The sequence below is a fragment of the Manihot esculenta genome, chromosome 18 (assembly GCF_001659605.2).
Source record: "Manihot esculenta cultivar AM560-2 chromosome 18, M.esculenta_v8, whole genome shotgun sequence".
In the NCBI taxonomy this organism is placed as follows: domain Eukaryota; kingdom Viridiplantae; phylum Streptophyta; class Magnoliopsida; order Malpighiales; family Euphorbiaceae; genus Manihot; species Manihot esculenta.
This window is the reverse complement of record NC_035178.2, coordinates 32,153,299-32,165,031: the sequence shown is the minus strand read 5'-3', so window position 1 is coordinate 32,165,031 and position 11,733 is coordinate 32,153,299. Positions and strand designations below refer to the sequence as shown.

The 11,733-nt window shown below is 32.8% G+C and overlaps 1 protein-coding gene across 1 annotated transcript; it reads left to right on the top strand.

Annotated features, from left to right (window-relative positions):
- The first annotated feature begins 1,554 nt into the window (after positions 1-1,554).
- Positions 1,555-6,370, top strand: LOC110606838 (glucan endo-1,3-beta-glucosidase 6). The gene is made up of 2 exons (XM_021745824.2): positions 1,555-2,625; positions 5,024-6,370. The coding sequence occupies exons 1-2, from the start codon at positions 2,294-2,296 to the stop codon at positions 6,135-6,137; spliced, it is 1,446 nt and encodes a 481-aa protein (XP_021601516.1). The 5' UTR covers positions 1,555-2,293; the 3' UTR covers positions 6,138-6,370.
- Positions 6,371-11,733: the final 5,363 nt, after the last annotated feature.

Sequence of the window (11,733 nt, the reverse complement as noted above, 5' to 3'; positions counted from 1 at the left end):
GGGGAGATAGATGACAAGAGAATTTTATAATCAGAATAATAAGAAAAGGCAGGACACGTAGACTCTATTTAAAAATTATAAAAAATGAATCAATCATTCATCCAAACACATTGGGCTTTTTAAAATTTATCCATAACCATTTGTAATGTAAATAAATCATATTAAATTCATATAAATTAACCATTAATTTATTTTATATTTATTATTGGTTTTGTGTGCTAAAATTACAAATTAAAAATTTTAATATTTTAATTTTGATATTAATAAAAAATAATTCATGAATAAAATTTTATTCAGACCTCTAATTAAATTATAAAAAATAATTCATGAATTCATTATTGTTATAGTGCAAGCAATTTTTTAATTATAATTAGTATGTCTCTTTTCGACTCTATTTTTTTTATATTCTTTGATCTTATCTCTTTGTAATGAGATTGTCAGATCCAACTATTCCTAAATTTATTTATTAATTAGCTGTGTTCTCTATTGAGTATTCACTTCTTTTGCATGAAAAAAATATATTAAGTAAATTATTCTTTTAACGGCAGTTTAAATGTAATTAAGTCGATAATTAGTAGATGTCTGGAGAAGAATATTCGAAAATGCAAGAGCATTCCAGCATCCTGTGGAAAGCAACGGCGTCAGAGAGCCGTTTAAAGAGAGCTGTGAACAAGCACTGCCACTTGTACTATTGTTTTGTCGAAAGTTGTGCCGCTGTTAGAACAAACAAGTCGAGAAAAAAAACCACTTTTTCTTTCTTTTATGTTCTATTAAATATTATTATTATTCAAAATAAAATTATTTTATTTATATAATTTGAAAATATATGATAAATTTAATTAAAATGATAAAATTTACTTATTTTTCACATACTTTCATTTTATATTATATTTAATAAAAATAAATAATTCATATTATTCAATTAACAAACTTTATTTAAAATTTACATTAAAAAGAGATATGTCAACAAATTAAAAAATATAAATAATTTAAAGTAATTAATATTTTAACTGAATGATAAAAAATATAAAAAAATTTTAATCAAATAAGAACGAATCAATTAATTTCATATAAATTTAAAGACTTATTGTAAAATTACAATTTAATTATAATTTTTTTAGTAATAAATAATTTAATTTTTTGATTATTATTTTAACAATAAAATAGTGATTTTATAAAATTTCATTATTAATTAATTATAAATTAGAAAAACTTAATTCAAGTTTACGAGTGAATTTTCCTTATAATCACGGGTGCTATTATATGAACTTTATTCAGAAGAAAAGAATGTCCACCTATTTATCTAACACCTTTTAGTAGTTTATAGTCAAATTTAATAATATTAGGATGATATAAAAAATTTTTAAAAATTAAATTTTAATTATTTTATTAAAAAAAATTAAATTTTAAAAAATTTCAATTAAATGAGATTAAATTATAATTTTAATCAAAATTTTATTTTTTTTATCGGTAATTTTGATTAAATTGGATGATATAAATTGCATTTTGATTCTAGTCTGTTAAAGGCATTTAGGCCTAGGTGGCAAAGTGCCTGTTTTTGGGTTGGATTGGATTAGGATGTATTTTGTTGGACAGATTCTTGAGCTTACTTCTTTCCCCACTCTTCCATCCCTAGCTTCTTTCATTACATCACCTTCTAGCTTTCCCTTTCTCCTACTTTGTTTCGTTTTCTTTCTATTTCTGCTTGCTACTGGCATGTCTCTAGCGTTGGATTACTCATTAACCTATCTGTGTCTGTTGCTTCTCAACAACTTCATAAATTTCTAATATATTATATTTTATTCTCTTTTCTACCTCTATTTTCAAGAATCTTTTCTGGGATTTTGGTCTAATATTGAGCTCTGCAACTATTCGTTGTTGGGATTTCTTTATTTTACTTGATCATCTTTTTTTTCCTTTTTTTTTTTCTCGTGATTTCTGGAATCATGTTAGACATGGGTTTTGCGTCCTTTGCAACTTCTGATGTGAAAATTTAGCTCTGAATCTCAGTTGTTTTCTTCTTGTACTGGTTATTGTACTTGGATCAGCTCTTCTCTCTCTTTACTTGCATCACCTCCTATTTCCGTAGTTAGCTTTGAGCTCCGACTTCTGCTCTTTCCCACTTGGGATGCCCTACAGTTGGTTTTAGAGAGAGAGAGAGAGAGAAAAGATTCCCCTTTACTGGGGTTATTTCTGTGTCTCTTAAATCTGGTGGTGTAAAACCCATCGATCTAGTTAGTTTCAGTGGGCTATCTTGTGTAGAAGGTGGCTAGCAGATTTGAAGAAGATAAAGATGGGATTGTTCTCTGTGGCTGTTGTATTAATATCATTACTTTCAGTAGTGAGTACAGTAAGTGGAATAGGTGCCAACTGGGGCACACAGGCAACCCACCCACTGCCCCCAGACACTGTGGTGAGGCTACTGAGGGACAATGGAATCCAAAAAGTTAAGCTTTTTGATGCAGATTATGATACACTGAGAGCTCTTGGTGGATCCAATATTGAGGTCATGGTGGGAATCCCAAATGACATGCTTTTAACTCTGGCTACCAGTATGAAGGCTGCTGAGAAATGGGTTGCCAAAAATGTCTCTACACATATCTCCACCAATAATGTCAATATCAGGTTAGCTTGCTCTTGCTTCTTTGGTTATAATAATAAACTTAATCAAAAGGAAGGGGAAAAGAATAATAGACATTTTTTTATTTAATTGATTTTAGTGTTTGTAAAGTGAGGCATTGTTGTAGTTTGAGAATTGTTATGGTCATTAACAGTCAATTCAAGCTCTCTGGAAGTTTTTGGAATAGCAGGTTTAACTGCTTGAATGCAATTATGAGTGTCATTATTTTGCCTATGCATTTTTAACGTTATGTTCCGCTCCCACTTTGTATACCGCTGCTTCACTAAGACTTATGCTTTGTTTGGATGGAGGGAAATGGAGAGAAAAGAAAAGAAATGGAGTTGAATTTCTACCCTTTCCTTTGTTTGGATAACAAATTAGAGGAGAGAAAAGAGGAGAAAGAAAGCGAAAAGAGGAGAAATTTCATTTCTCTACTCCTCTTTATTATCCCAAAACATTTCTCTGCATTTTGGAGAGAAATGAAGGGAAATGAGTATCATTACATTCCACTTATATTAAAATTACTTGTATATCCTTGATATCACATAAAAAAAAAAATCACAACTTGTGCCTAATAAGTAAATTAGATGAGAGGAGGAATTTTATTTCTTCACTAATGTAGCAATTTATCCAAACAATGGAAAAGGATTTTAATTTCTTTTCTTTTCTTTTCTCTTTATTTCTCCTCTCTAATTTCTCCTTATTTCCATTGCACAACTAAGGATCCAAACAAAGGCTAATGTAAGGATAATCTTTGTAACCATATTTTTTGAGGATTTGATGTTTTGCATTCCCCATGTTTCCTTTTATGGAATCATTTTGGTGATTTCCTGTTCTTACTGGACCTGGAATCTTATTTTCCAGTTTAAATTTTACTGGAAACTTTTCCAAGTTCATTTGATGATCATTCTGCTAGCTGTGGATGTTATGGATTATGTTATTGAAGAAACACATGAATTGGTCACCCATGGTGGACCAGTCCAGGCCATACATTTTATACTATAAATATGTTAATCAAATAAAAAAAGGATGTAACTGCTTCAGTTGTGCACTACTAGGTGAGCATTGTCCAAAGCAAGATCTTCTCTATCGCTCTTTTGAATTTAACCCTTGGAGCAATTTATTGTGGATTTATGCAGTCCAGGTAAAGTTTTGGGGTGTCAAGTATTGAATATAGTTAGTTATGTATAATGTGATCATATTTGGGAATGGTTATATAAACTTAGGGCCGGGTAAATTCATAAACAAATTATGGTCAATGTTGGTAATTTTAATTTCCCTCTAGTTGCCAACTTTTCAATCTTTAAGCATTCTCCAATTTGTGATGACTCATGAGTAGGCTAACTTTTTTTACTTCAGTTCATACTTTGAAAAATTCCTGAAAAATGGGATTTTCTGTCAAGGAACAGGAACTGATAATAGAAAATAGGGATGAGAAAGAAAAAGAAATACAGATGAGAAGAAGAATGAATTTGTGTCAGAAGAGAAAATAGAGTTGGGAGAGAAAGGTAATCTTGTTATTGATCCCAAAATGCCTTTCTAATACAGGTATTTTTCTTATTTATAACCTTCCTTTTCCGTCCAAAACTAGCTAATTTCCTTTTCCCTTCAATTTGCTAACTTCTGGATTCTTCCTCTCTCCATTTCCACTTCTTTCTTCTATATGTGACATTTTCCCCTTCATCTTTTAAGATTATCTACTGTCTGGCTCATCCATGAACAAAAATATCGATGAATTCAACGTTGTAGTTCATACCACTTGTTGAATTCTTTATCTCCCCATAATTCCCCTTGTTTTGATCATTTTCTTTCCTTCTGTTGAAAATCACAGGCCAAAAGTCTTTCAGATTCACAATCTAAGCCATTTACTTCAGTTTACTCAAAATCAGACATACAACTGTTCACACATTGCAAATTTGATCTTCAGCTTGCATTTCTAACTGTTCTGAAACTCCATTGCATCAATCCTTAGGTTATGTCATGAAACTTTTAGCCATGTACATATGCATTTACATATGTCATGAAACTCCATTGGCATATTTCTTGTACTTTTACCCTGCATACAAATTATAAAAATTTATGCATTTTTCAGTTATCTTTAGATAATAGTCTTCATAGAGTAGTCGAAATCATAGGCCTTTGTAGACAGGATTGTTTAAATGTGTAAGAATTCATGTTGCCATATATATATATATATACACACATATTTGATAGATGCGCAAAAAAAATCTAAAAGTTTATAAGAAAAGAGAACAGGTTCTTTTTTTGGCTTTGCTATGTCATTCTTACTCATGCATGACTAACAAGTAAGCATATATAGGATCCTGCAATGTAGTTCGTTTTTATGAATTGTGCTTTTGTATTATTTATAGTTGTAATTTAACACCAGTTATATTTGTACAGATATGTTGCAGTTGGAAATGAACCTTTCTTGCAAACTTACAATGGAAGCTTTCTCAAAACAACATACCCAGCTCTCCAGAATGTCCAATCTGCCCTTGTAAAAGCTGGACTGAGCAATCAAGTAAAGGTGACTGTTCCCCTGAATGCTGATGTATATGAGAGTTCAACTGGTGTTCCATCTGGTGGTGACTTTCGAGCTGATATCCATGATCTCATGATTACCATTGTCAAGTTCTTGAGTGATAGTGGTTCCCCCTTTACCGTGAATATCTATCCTTTCATAAGCCTTTATTCTGATCCAAACTTTCCGGTTGAGTATGCTTTCTTTGATGGCAATGCGACTCCTTTGAATGATGGTGGGACATCCTACTACAACATGTTTGATGCTAATTATGATACTCTTGCGCATGCCTTACAAAAGAATGGATTTGGAAACTTGCCTATCATTGTTGGAGAGATTGGATGGCCTACTGATGGAGATAAAAATGCTAATGGATTTTATGCTCAGCGATTCAACCAAGGTTTTATGTCGCATATCGCAGGTGGGAAAGGAACCCCAATGAGGCCTGAACCTATTGATGCATATTTATTTAGTTTGATTGATGAGGATGCTAAGAGCATTGATCCGGGGAACTTCGAACGCCACTGGGGGATATTCACATTTGATGGAAGAGCCAAGTATGCCCTTAACCTTGGCACAACAAATTCAGGAGTTCTAATTGAAGCAAAAAATGTCCATTATCTGGAGCGGAAGTGGTGTGTGATGAAGCCATCAGCCAAGATTGATGACCCAAATGTGGCGCCTAGTGTGAGCTATGCTTGTGGACTTGCTGACTGCACCAGTCTTGGTTATGGAACCTCTTGTGGAAGTCTGGATACTAGGGGGAACATTTCATATGCATTGAACAGTTACTATCAGATTCAGAATCAACTTGACAGTGCATGCAAATTTGAAAACATTTCAATGATCACCAAAAATGATCCATCAACTGGAACTTGCAGATTTGCGATAATGATTGAGGCGTATTATGGAGGGGCAGAGCGTACAGTAGGATGCTCTCAGAAGGCGTTGCGTTTGGCTGCAGGTCTTATTCTGTTTTTCCTAACAATTTGATGAATTCCATGGCTCCAAATTTTGAGAGGTATGATTTTTCATCAGATATGGTGGAAGTAATAGCTCAGAAAATTTGGGAGAAACATGCATGAAGTTGAAAATTTTTTTAGCATTGTAGAAAACAGGTTTCAGTTAATTATGCATGTCTACCGTTGAAACCCATATTGTTGGGAATGTTTTTTCATTCATGTATATACCGATTGAATGCATAATTTGGCTGTTCATTTTGTTTACCCTCAAATTTCAGTTGTGAATAACTTGTTCTTTACAAAAATGGTAGAGTATATGTTCCTTCAATTTTCAATTATTGAATAATTTAATCTCTATCACGGTAGAGCGAGCGAGGGAGTATTACACTCCAGTCATATAGATTAAATTATTTTACAAATTTGTAAGTTGAAGGAGCAAGCAAGATAAATACGAAGTTAAAAGGTAAAATGATTATTTTTTTTTTTTTAAATAAAAGAAATTGAGAGTCATTGCCTTCTAGGTTAATATTCCCCCGGACAACTTTGTTTTATCTTCCTTGCATGCCATGCCCAACTTCCTAGATTAGGTAATTAGGAAGGTGAAAACACAAGCTAGTTCAGGTCCAAATTCCGACCATATTTTTAGTGTTAGAAAGCGTAAATTTAATCTTTTTACTATTTAGAATATAATTGGAGTGTATGTTATTTTTTGAATTTTTTACAATACATTATCAATTCTTGGAGAAATGTCTATAAAAATTTTAAATTTTGCATTTTTTTATAATTGTACCATTGATTTTTTTTATTAAAATACTGTATATTAATTATTTTTTTATAATTATACTTTCTATTTATATTTTCATTAAAAACTTATTTCAATACAATAAACTTTTAGATTAATAAATAAATATCTTAAATAAAGTGGTTTCAACTATTTATATTTTTATCACGTTGTCCTGGACCGGTGTTTAATTACGAGATTTTTTAATTTTATATTTATTTTTAAGTTTAAATATTATTTTAATTAGAATTTTTCTTAGTTAATTTAGAAATTTTTATGTTAAAAATGAGTTTTTCCATAAATATGAATGGAGAGTACAATTATAAAAATATTATTAATATAAAATATTTTTAAAAATAAGGGTAGAATTATAAAAAAAAATTACATTTATTCCTTAATTCTTTTATAATTTTAAGGGTTTAATGAGTTTTAATTTTAATTAGCGTGATGAATAATTCCTAACAGTGACTGTTTTTGTATGTATTCCAAGGAAGAAATTTTTCACATCAGTAAACTCGAGATATAACATGAATGGTGAGATTTTTTAAAATAAGTCTGTATATATATTTGTTTTAAGCTCAAGATGAGTCAGCTCTGGATTTTATTATTATTATTTTTTTTTTAAATTGAGGAAAATTTCAATATCAATAGTGGGTGTTAATGTTGTGATAATTGGGCTTTGTTTAGAGCAACGGAGATTATCATCGCATAGACAATTAGTTATGCTTGCTTTTAACTAATTTTTTGAACTAATGAAACCAATAATGACTAAGTTAGGCTTCTTGAATCCAGGCAATTATATAACACCTAATAATCTATGCATAATAGAGATTTAAAATTTATGAGGACATATATGATCAATCAGCAGAAACATGGTTGCTTTGATAAAACAATCAAGGCCTGGCTACTGCTTGAAGTATAGGGTGTATTTATTCTTAATCATTCAATAGATTTTGCGCTGCTTGCTTAGTTAGGTAATCTAAAATTAATATTATACGCAATTTGTCTTTATTATATACAAGTTGTACACTGATATCACGTGTATACTAATACACATTAAAGGACCATTTGGCTTTAATCATTCATTAAAGAACTTATACCAAGATAATAAAGGAAATACCCGCTACAAAAAAAGTAAAATAGTTATCAAAATTTTGGTCACTAAATACAAAAAATTGGTTGCTTTTCATAAATAAGGACCTTTTGGCAATTATAATAATTTAGTTGGTGTTTGTTCAATTGCTAATTAGCGATCAATTCGCGACCAAAAATTGATCGTTATTCGGGTGCTTAAATAAATTTGACATCAGAAATTTTAGTCACTAAATTAGTTGAAAATGAGTTATTGATTAGTGATCGGTCACAAGTTGATCATAATATGGTAGCTATATGAAAGATAAATACTATATTTTGGTTGTTATATTATCGCAAATTAGTAGTTAGATGGAAGAAGGTTTCGATTGCCATTTACAATTTGGTCACTGATGTGGATAATTGGTTGCTAAATTCGTTGCTAAGTTGTTGATGATTGGTCACTAATAGCTCCATTTCAAGCTAATTTGTCTTATTTTTCTAATATATTTATAAATCTGTTATAATAACATGTACATGTATATTTCAATCTATAATATACTAAAAAGCACAAATATAGTCTAATATTACAAAGTATAATTACTAAAAATATATATTCGATTTAAACAAGGTAAAGAAGTTCAAGTATTTAAGTAGTATTAAAAAGTAAAACAATTAAATAACATATTCATATCATGAAATATATCAAGCTAGCTAGAAGCAGGTCTCATCCTATTGCATATGTGAATCACCAGAGGACCAATGGGCTGGATGGATAACAACACTAATGATAGCTAAATTTAGCCGCTATTTCACTATTTTTTTGGAGTGACCAAATGTGGCAGATCAAGCCTCAGTGACTACGATAGACATTAACAAGGATCACCATAGAAAGAGAAACGCCGATGAATCAAAACACTATTGGATCGCTTAATTTGCTTGGATCTAATCATCTAGGTACAGTCCTTGTCATGGCTTTATTAATGGGAGTCAACTTTTGCCTGGTCTTGTGCTATCAAAATAGCACTTAGGGCCAAACAAAATTTAGGCTTCGTGGACTGTTCATTTTTAGAACCAGAAATTGGATTTGAAACTTATGTGGCCCGGAAATAATGTGACTATATGATCACATCTTGGATTCTTAACTCTAACTCTAAATAGATGCTTTCACCTACACCACCTCTACTAAGGAGCTATGGAATGAAATAGCTGAGTGATATGGAGAAAGTAATAGTCCGTTAATCTATCATATCCAAACAAAACTCAGTTTAGTCAGTAAAGAAGGTGCCTCTATTCCTTCTTATTTCACAATGATAAAGAAACTGTGGGATGAATTAGTCATTCTAGAGTGCCTAACTTCATGCACTTTGTAGTGTAGCTAAAGAATATGTTGATGTAACAAATACAAATAAATTGATGCAGTTCCTTATGAGACTGGATGAAAATTTTGAACAAGTCAGGAATCAAATCCTATTACTCGATCCTTTCCCTTTTATTAACAAGGTCTATTCTATGGTCCTTAAATTTGAAACACAAAAAGTAGTCTTTAGCTTCACTGAGAATGTTGGATCTGTGGCTTTATTAACTAAGGGTCAAGGTCCTAAGAATACTAAGAAGAAACCAGATCATAAGAAAGAATATTATAATCATTATAATATGGATGGTCATATGAAGGACAACTACTTCAAATTGATTGGTTATCCAGATTAGTGGAAAGGAAGAGTTAAGTCTCCATTCTAGTATAGACAACCCTCAATGAACCTTGTGCAAGGTAAGCTTGAATCTAAAAGTAATGTGATGGATTCACCCCTTGAGACAATACAAGAGGATCAAGGAGTATCTAATATCCGGCTAAGCTCCGGCATCGGAATTCCAACCTTCCGACGGAATCTCCGTTGAAATCCGAAATTTCGAGGTCGAAATCTCCTTAGAAGGGTAAAATAAGTTTTTCAAAATGAATTTTTTTGATTTTACTGTTGGTTTTATGATTAAAGAATTTTTAAAAGGAAGAAAAAAATGTTTTGGAAGGAAAACCTAGGTTCAGCCGTAGAACGTGGTGTTGCTGCTGGAGCTCTCTTTTCGGCCCCTGAAGGTGGTCTGGCCAGCCATCTATATGAGACATCCAGTCCGGAAATGGGAGAGTTTCTCTCTCCATTTTCCAGCAAAGGTGAGTTCTTGCCCTCCTATTGTTGATTTTGTTGTTTTTCTTTCAAATCCTTCAAAGTATTCATGAGTTTTCTCTTGCTTTTGAAGTTTTAAGTTTGAATCCAAGATTTTAAAGTTTGGAGACCGTTTCTCCTCAACTCCAAGCTTGGGTCGCATCTACCTTAGATCTTCAAGAGGTAAATGTAGATCCTTGCCTTTTCCTATGTTTTAAGTAAGTTTTAAAAAGGGTTAAGAGTTAAAAATGCATGAATTGGTTAAATCTAAAGTGTTAGGGCTTGTGTTAGTTTTGATGATGAATCCTTGCTCTTGTGATGTATGCTTGCTCTTGTGATGTTTTATAGTTGTTTGTTGGGGTTTAGGCTAGTTTTTATACCCCTTATGCTTGATGAGTGTTAATGCATGTTTTGAGGGGTAGGATGTGAGAAATTGGAGAGTTTTGGTGGCTGAGAGCATAAGGCAGAATCGGGTTCTCCCATTCTGGAGAACCCAGGTTCGGCCGCTGAAGCAAGGTTCGATTGCCGAACCTGCCTGTGGAGGCAGTCTTTGGCCGCCTAACCTGCCCCCGAAAGGATGGATTCGGATTTGTGAAGGGGTTAGGCTGCCGAACCTGCCCCCTAAGGTTAGTGACTTTCGGATCTGTGGAGACCTTCGGCCTCCGAACCTGCCCCCGAAAGTGTCTGACTTTCGGATCTGTGGAGGACCTTTGGCCGCCGAATCTGCCACTGAAAGTCCTCTGCCCAGCCATCCTTTGCTTGTTTTATGTACATATTTTGTTATGTTTTAGGGGGTTTTTGGATAATTGTTTAGAGTCTTGTTAGAGCTATGTTTGGTCCCTCATTTGAGTCCATCTGTGTAGGATCAGACCAGGGAGACCGTAGAGGCCAGCAGTGAGTCAGCTGCTACAGTTTTAGTTAAGCGTCAGCCAGAGGTGAGTAGAACTGAACTAATTTATTATTTTAAAGTAATCAAACTTTTTAAGCATGTTCATGCATCACGAATGCCATGTTATGTAATAGGTTGTTTGCATTAGAATTCACGAATATGATGCATTGCATAATTTACTGTTGTTGTGGATGGATATTGGATGACCCACTAGCCCTCGAGCAGGTTATGATATGATACGGTACGGAAGTCCAGGTGAGGCCCATTCTACGCCCCTGGCATATTGGATATGTTATGTTATGTTTAAGCGAAAGTCTTGAGGAGCACCCGTAGTGAGCCGGGCACATTGGATTATGTAGAGGGTTACTGGTAACAAGTTCATCTTGTTGTGATTTGTTTGTGCTGTGACGCATTCCATATGAGCATATGTTTATTAAACTGTTTTTACTGTTATGCTCACTAGGCTCTTGTAGCTTATCCCTTTTCCCTAACCCCATGTTTATAAGGTCGAAGATAGCACGAGGAGCCGGCATAGTAGCTGGTATAGTTTAATGTAATAAAATAGTTTTGGACATGTATTATTTAATGGATTAGAATTGTGTTTGACCCTAGTGTATATTTTTGTAATTCCCTGTTGTTCATGATCTTTATGTAAAAGTTTTTAATGATGAGTTATGTGCGAACCAAGCTTGAGACTTGTGATGCTTACCATACTAGAGCTTTTGAT

Bases quoted from the DNA above. Each gene is read 5' to 3' on its own strand.
- LOC110606838 (XM_021745824.2), top strand. From the start codon at position 2,294: ATGGGATTGTTCTCTGTGGCTGTTGTATTAATATCATTACTTTCAGTA. The intron at 2,626-5,023 runs GTTAGCTTGCTC...ATATTTGTACAG, and splicing joins ACCAATAATGTCAATATCAG to ATATGTTGCAGTTGGAAATG.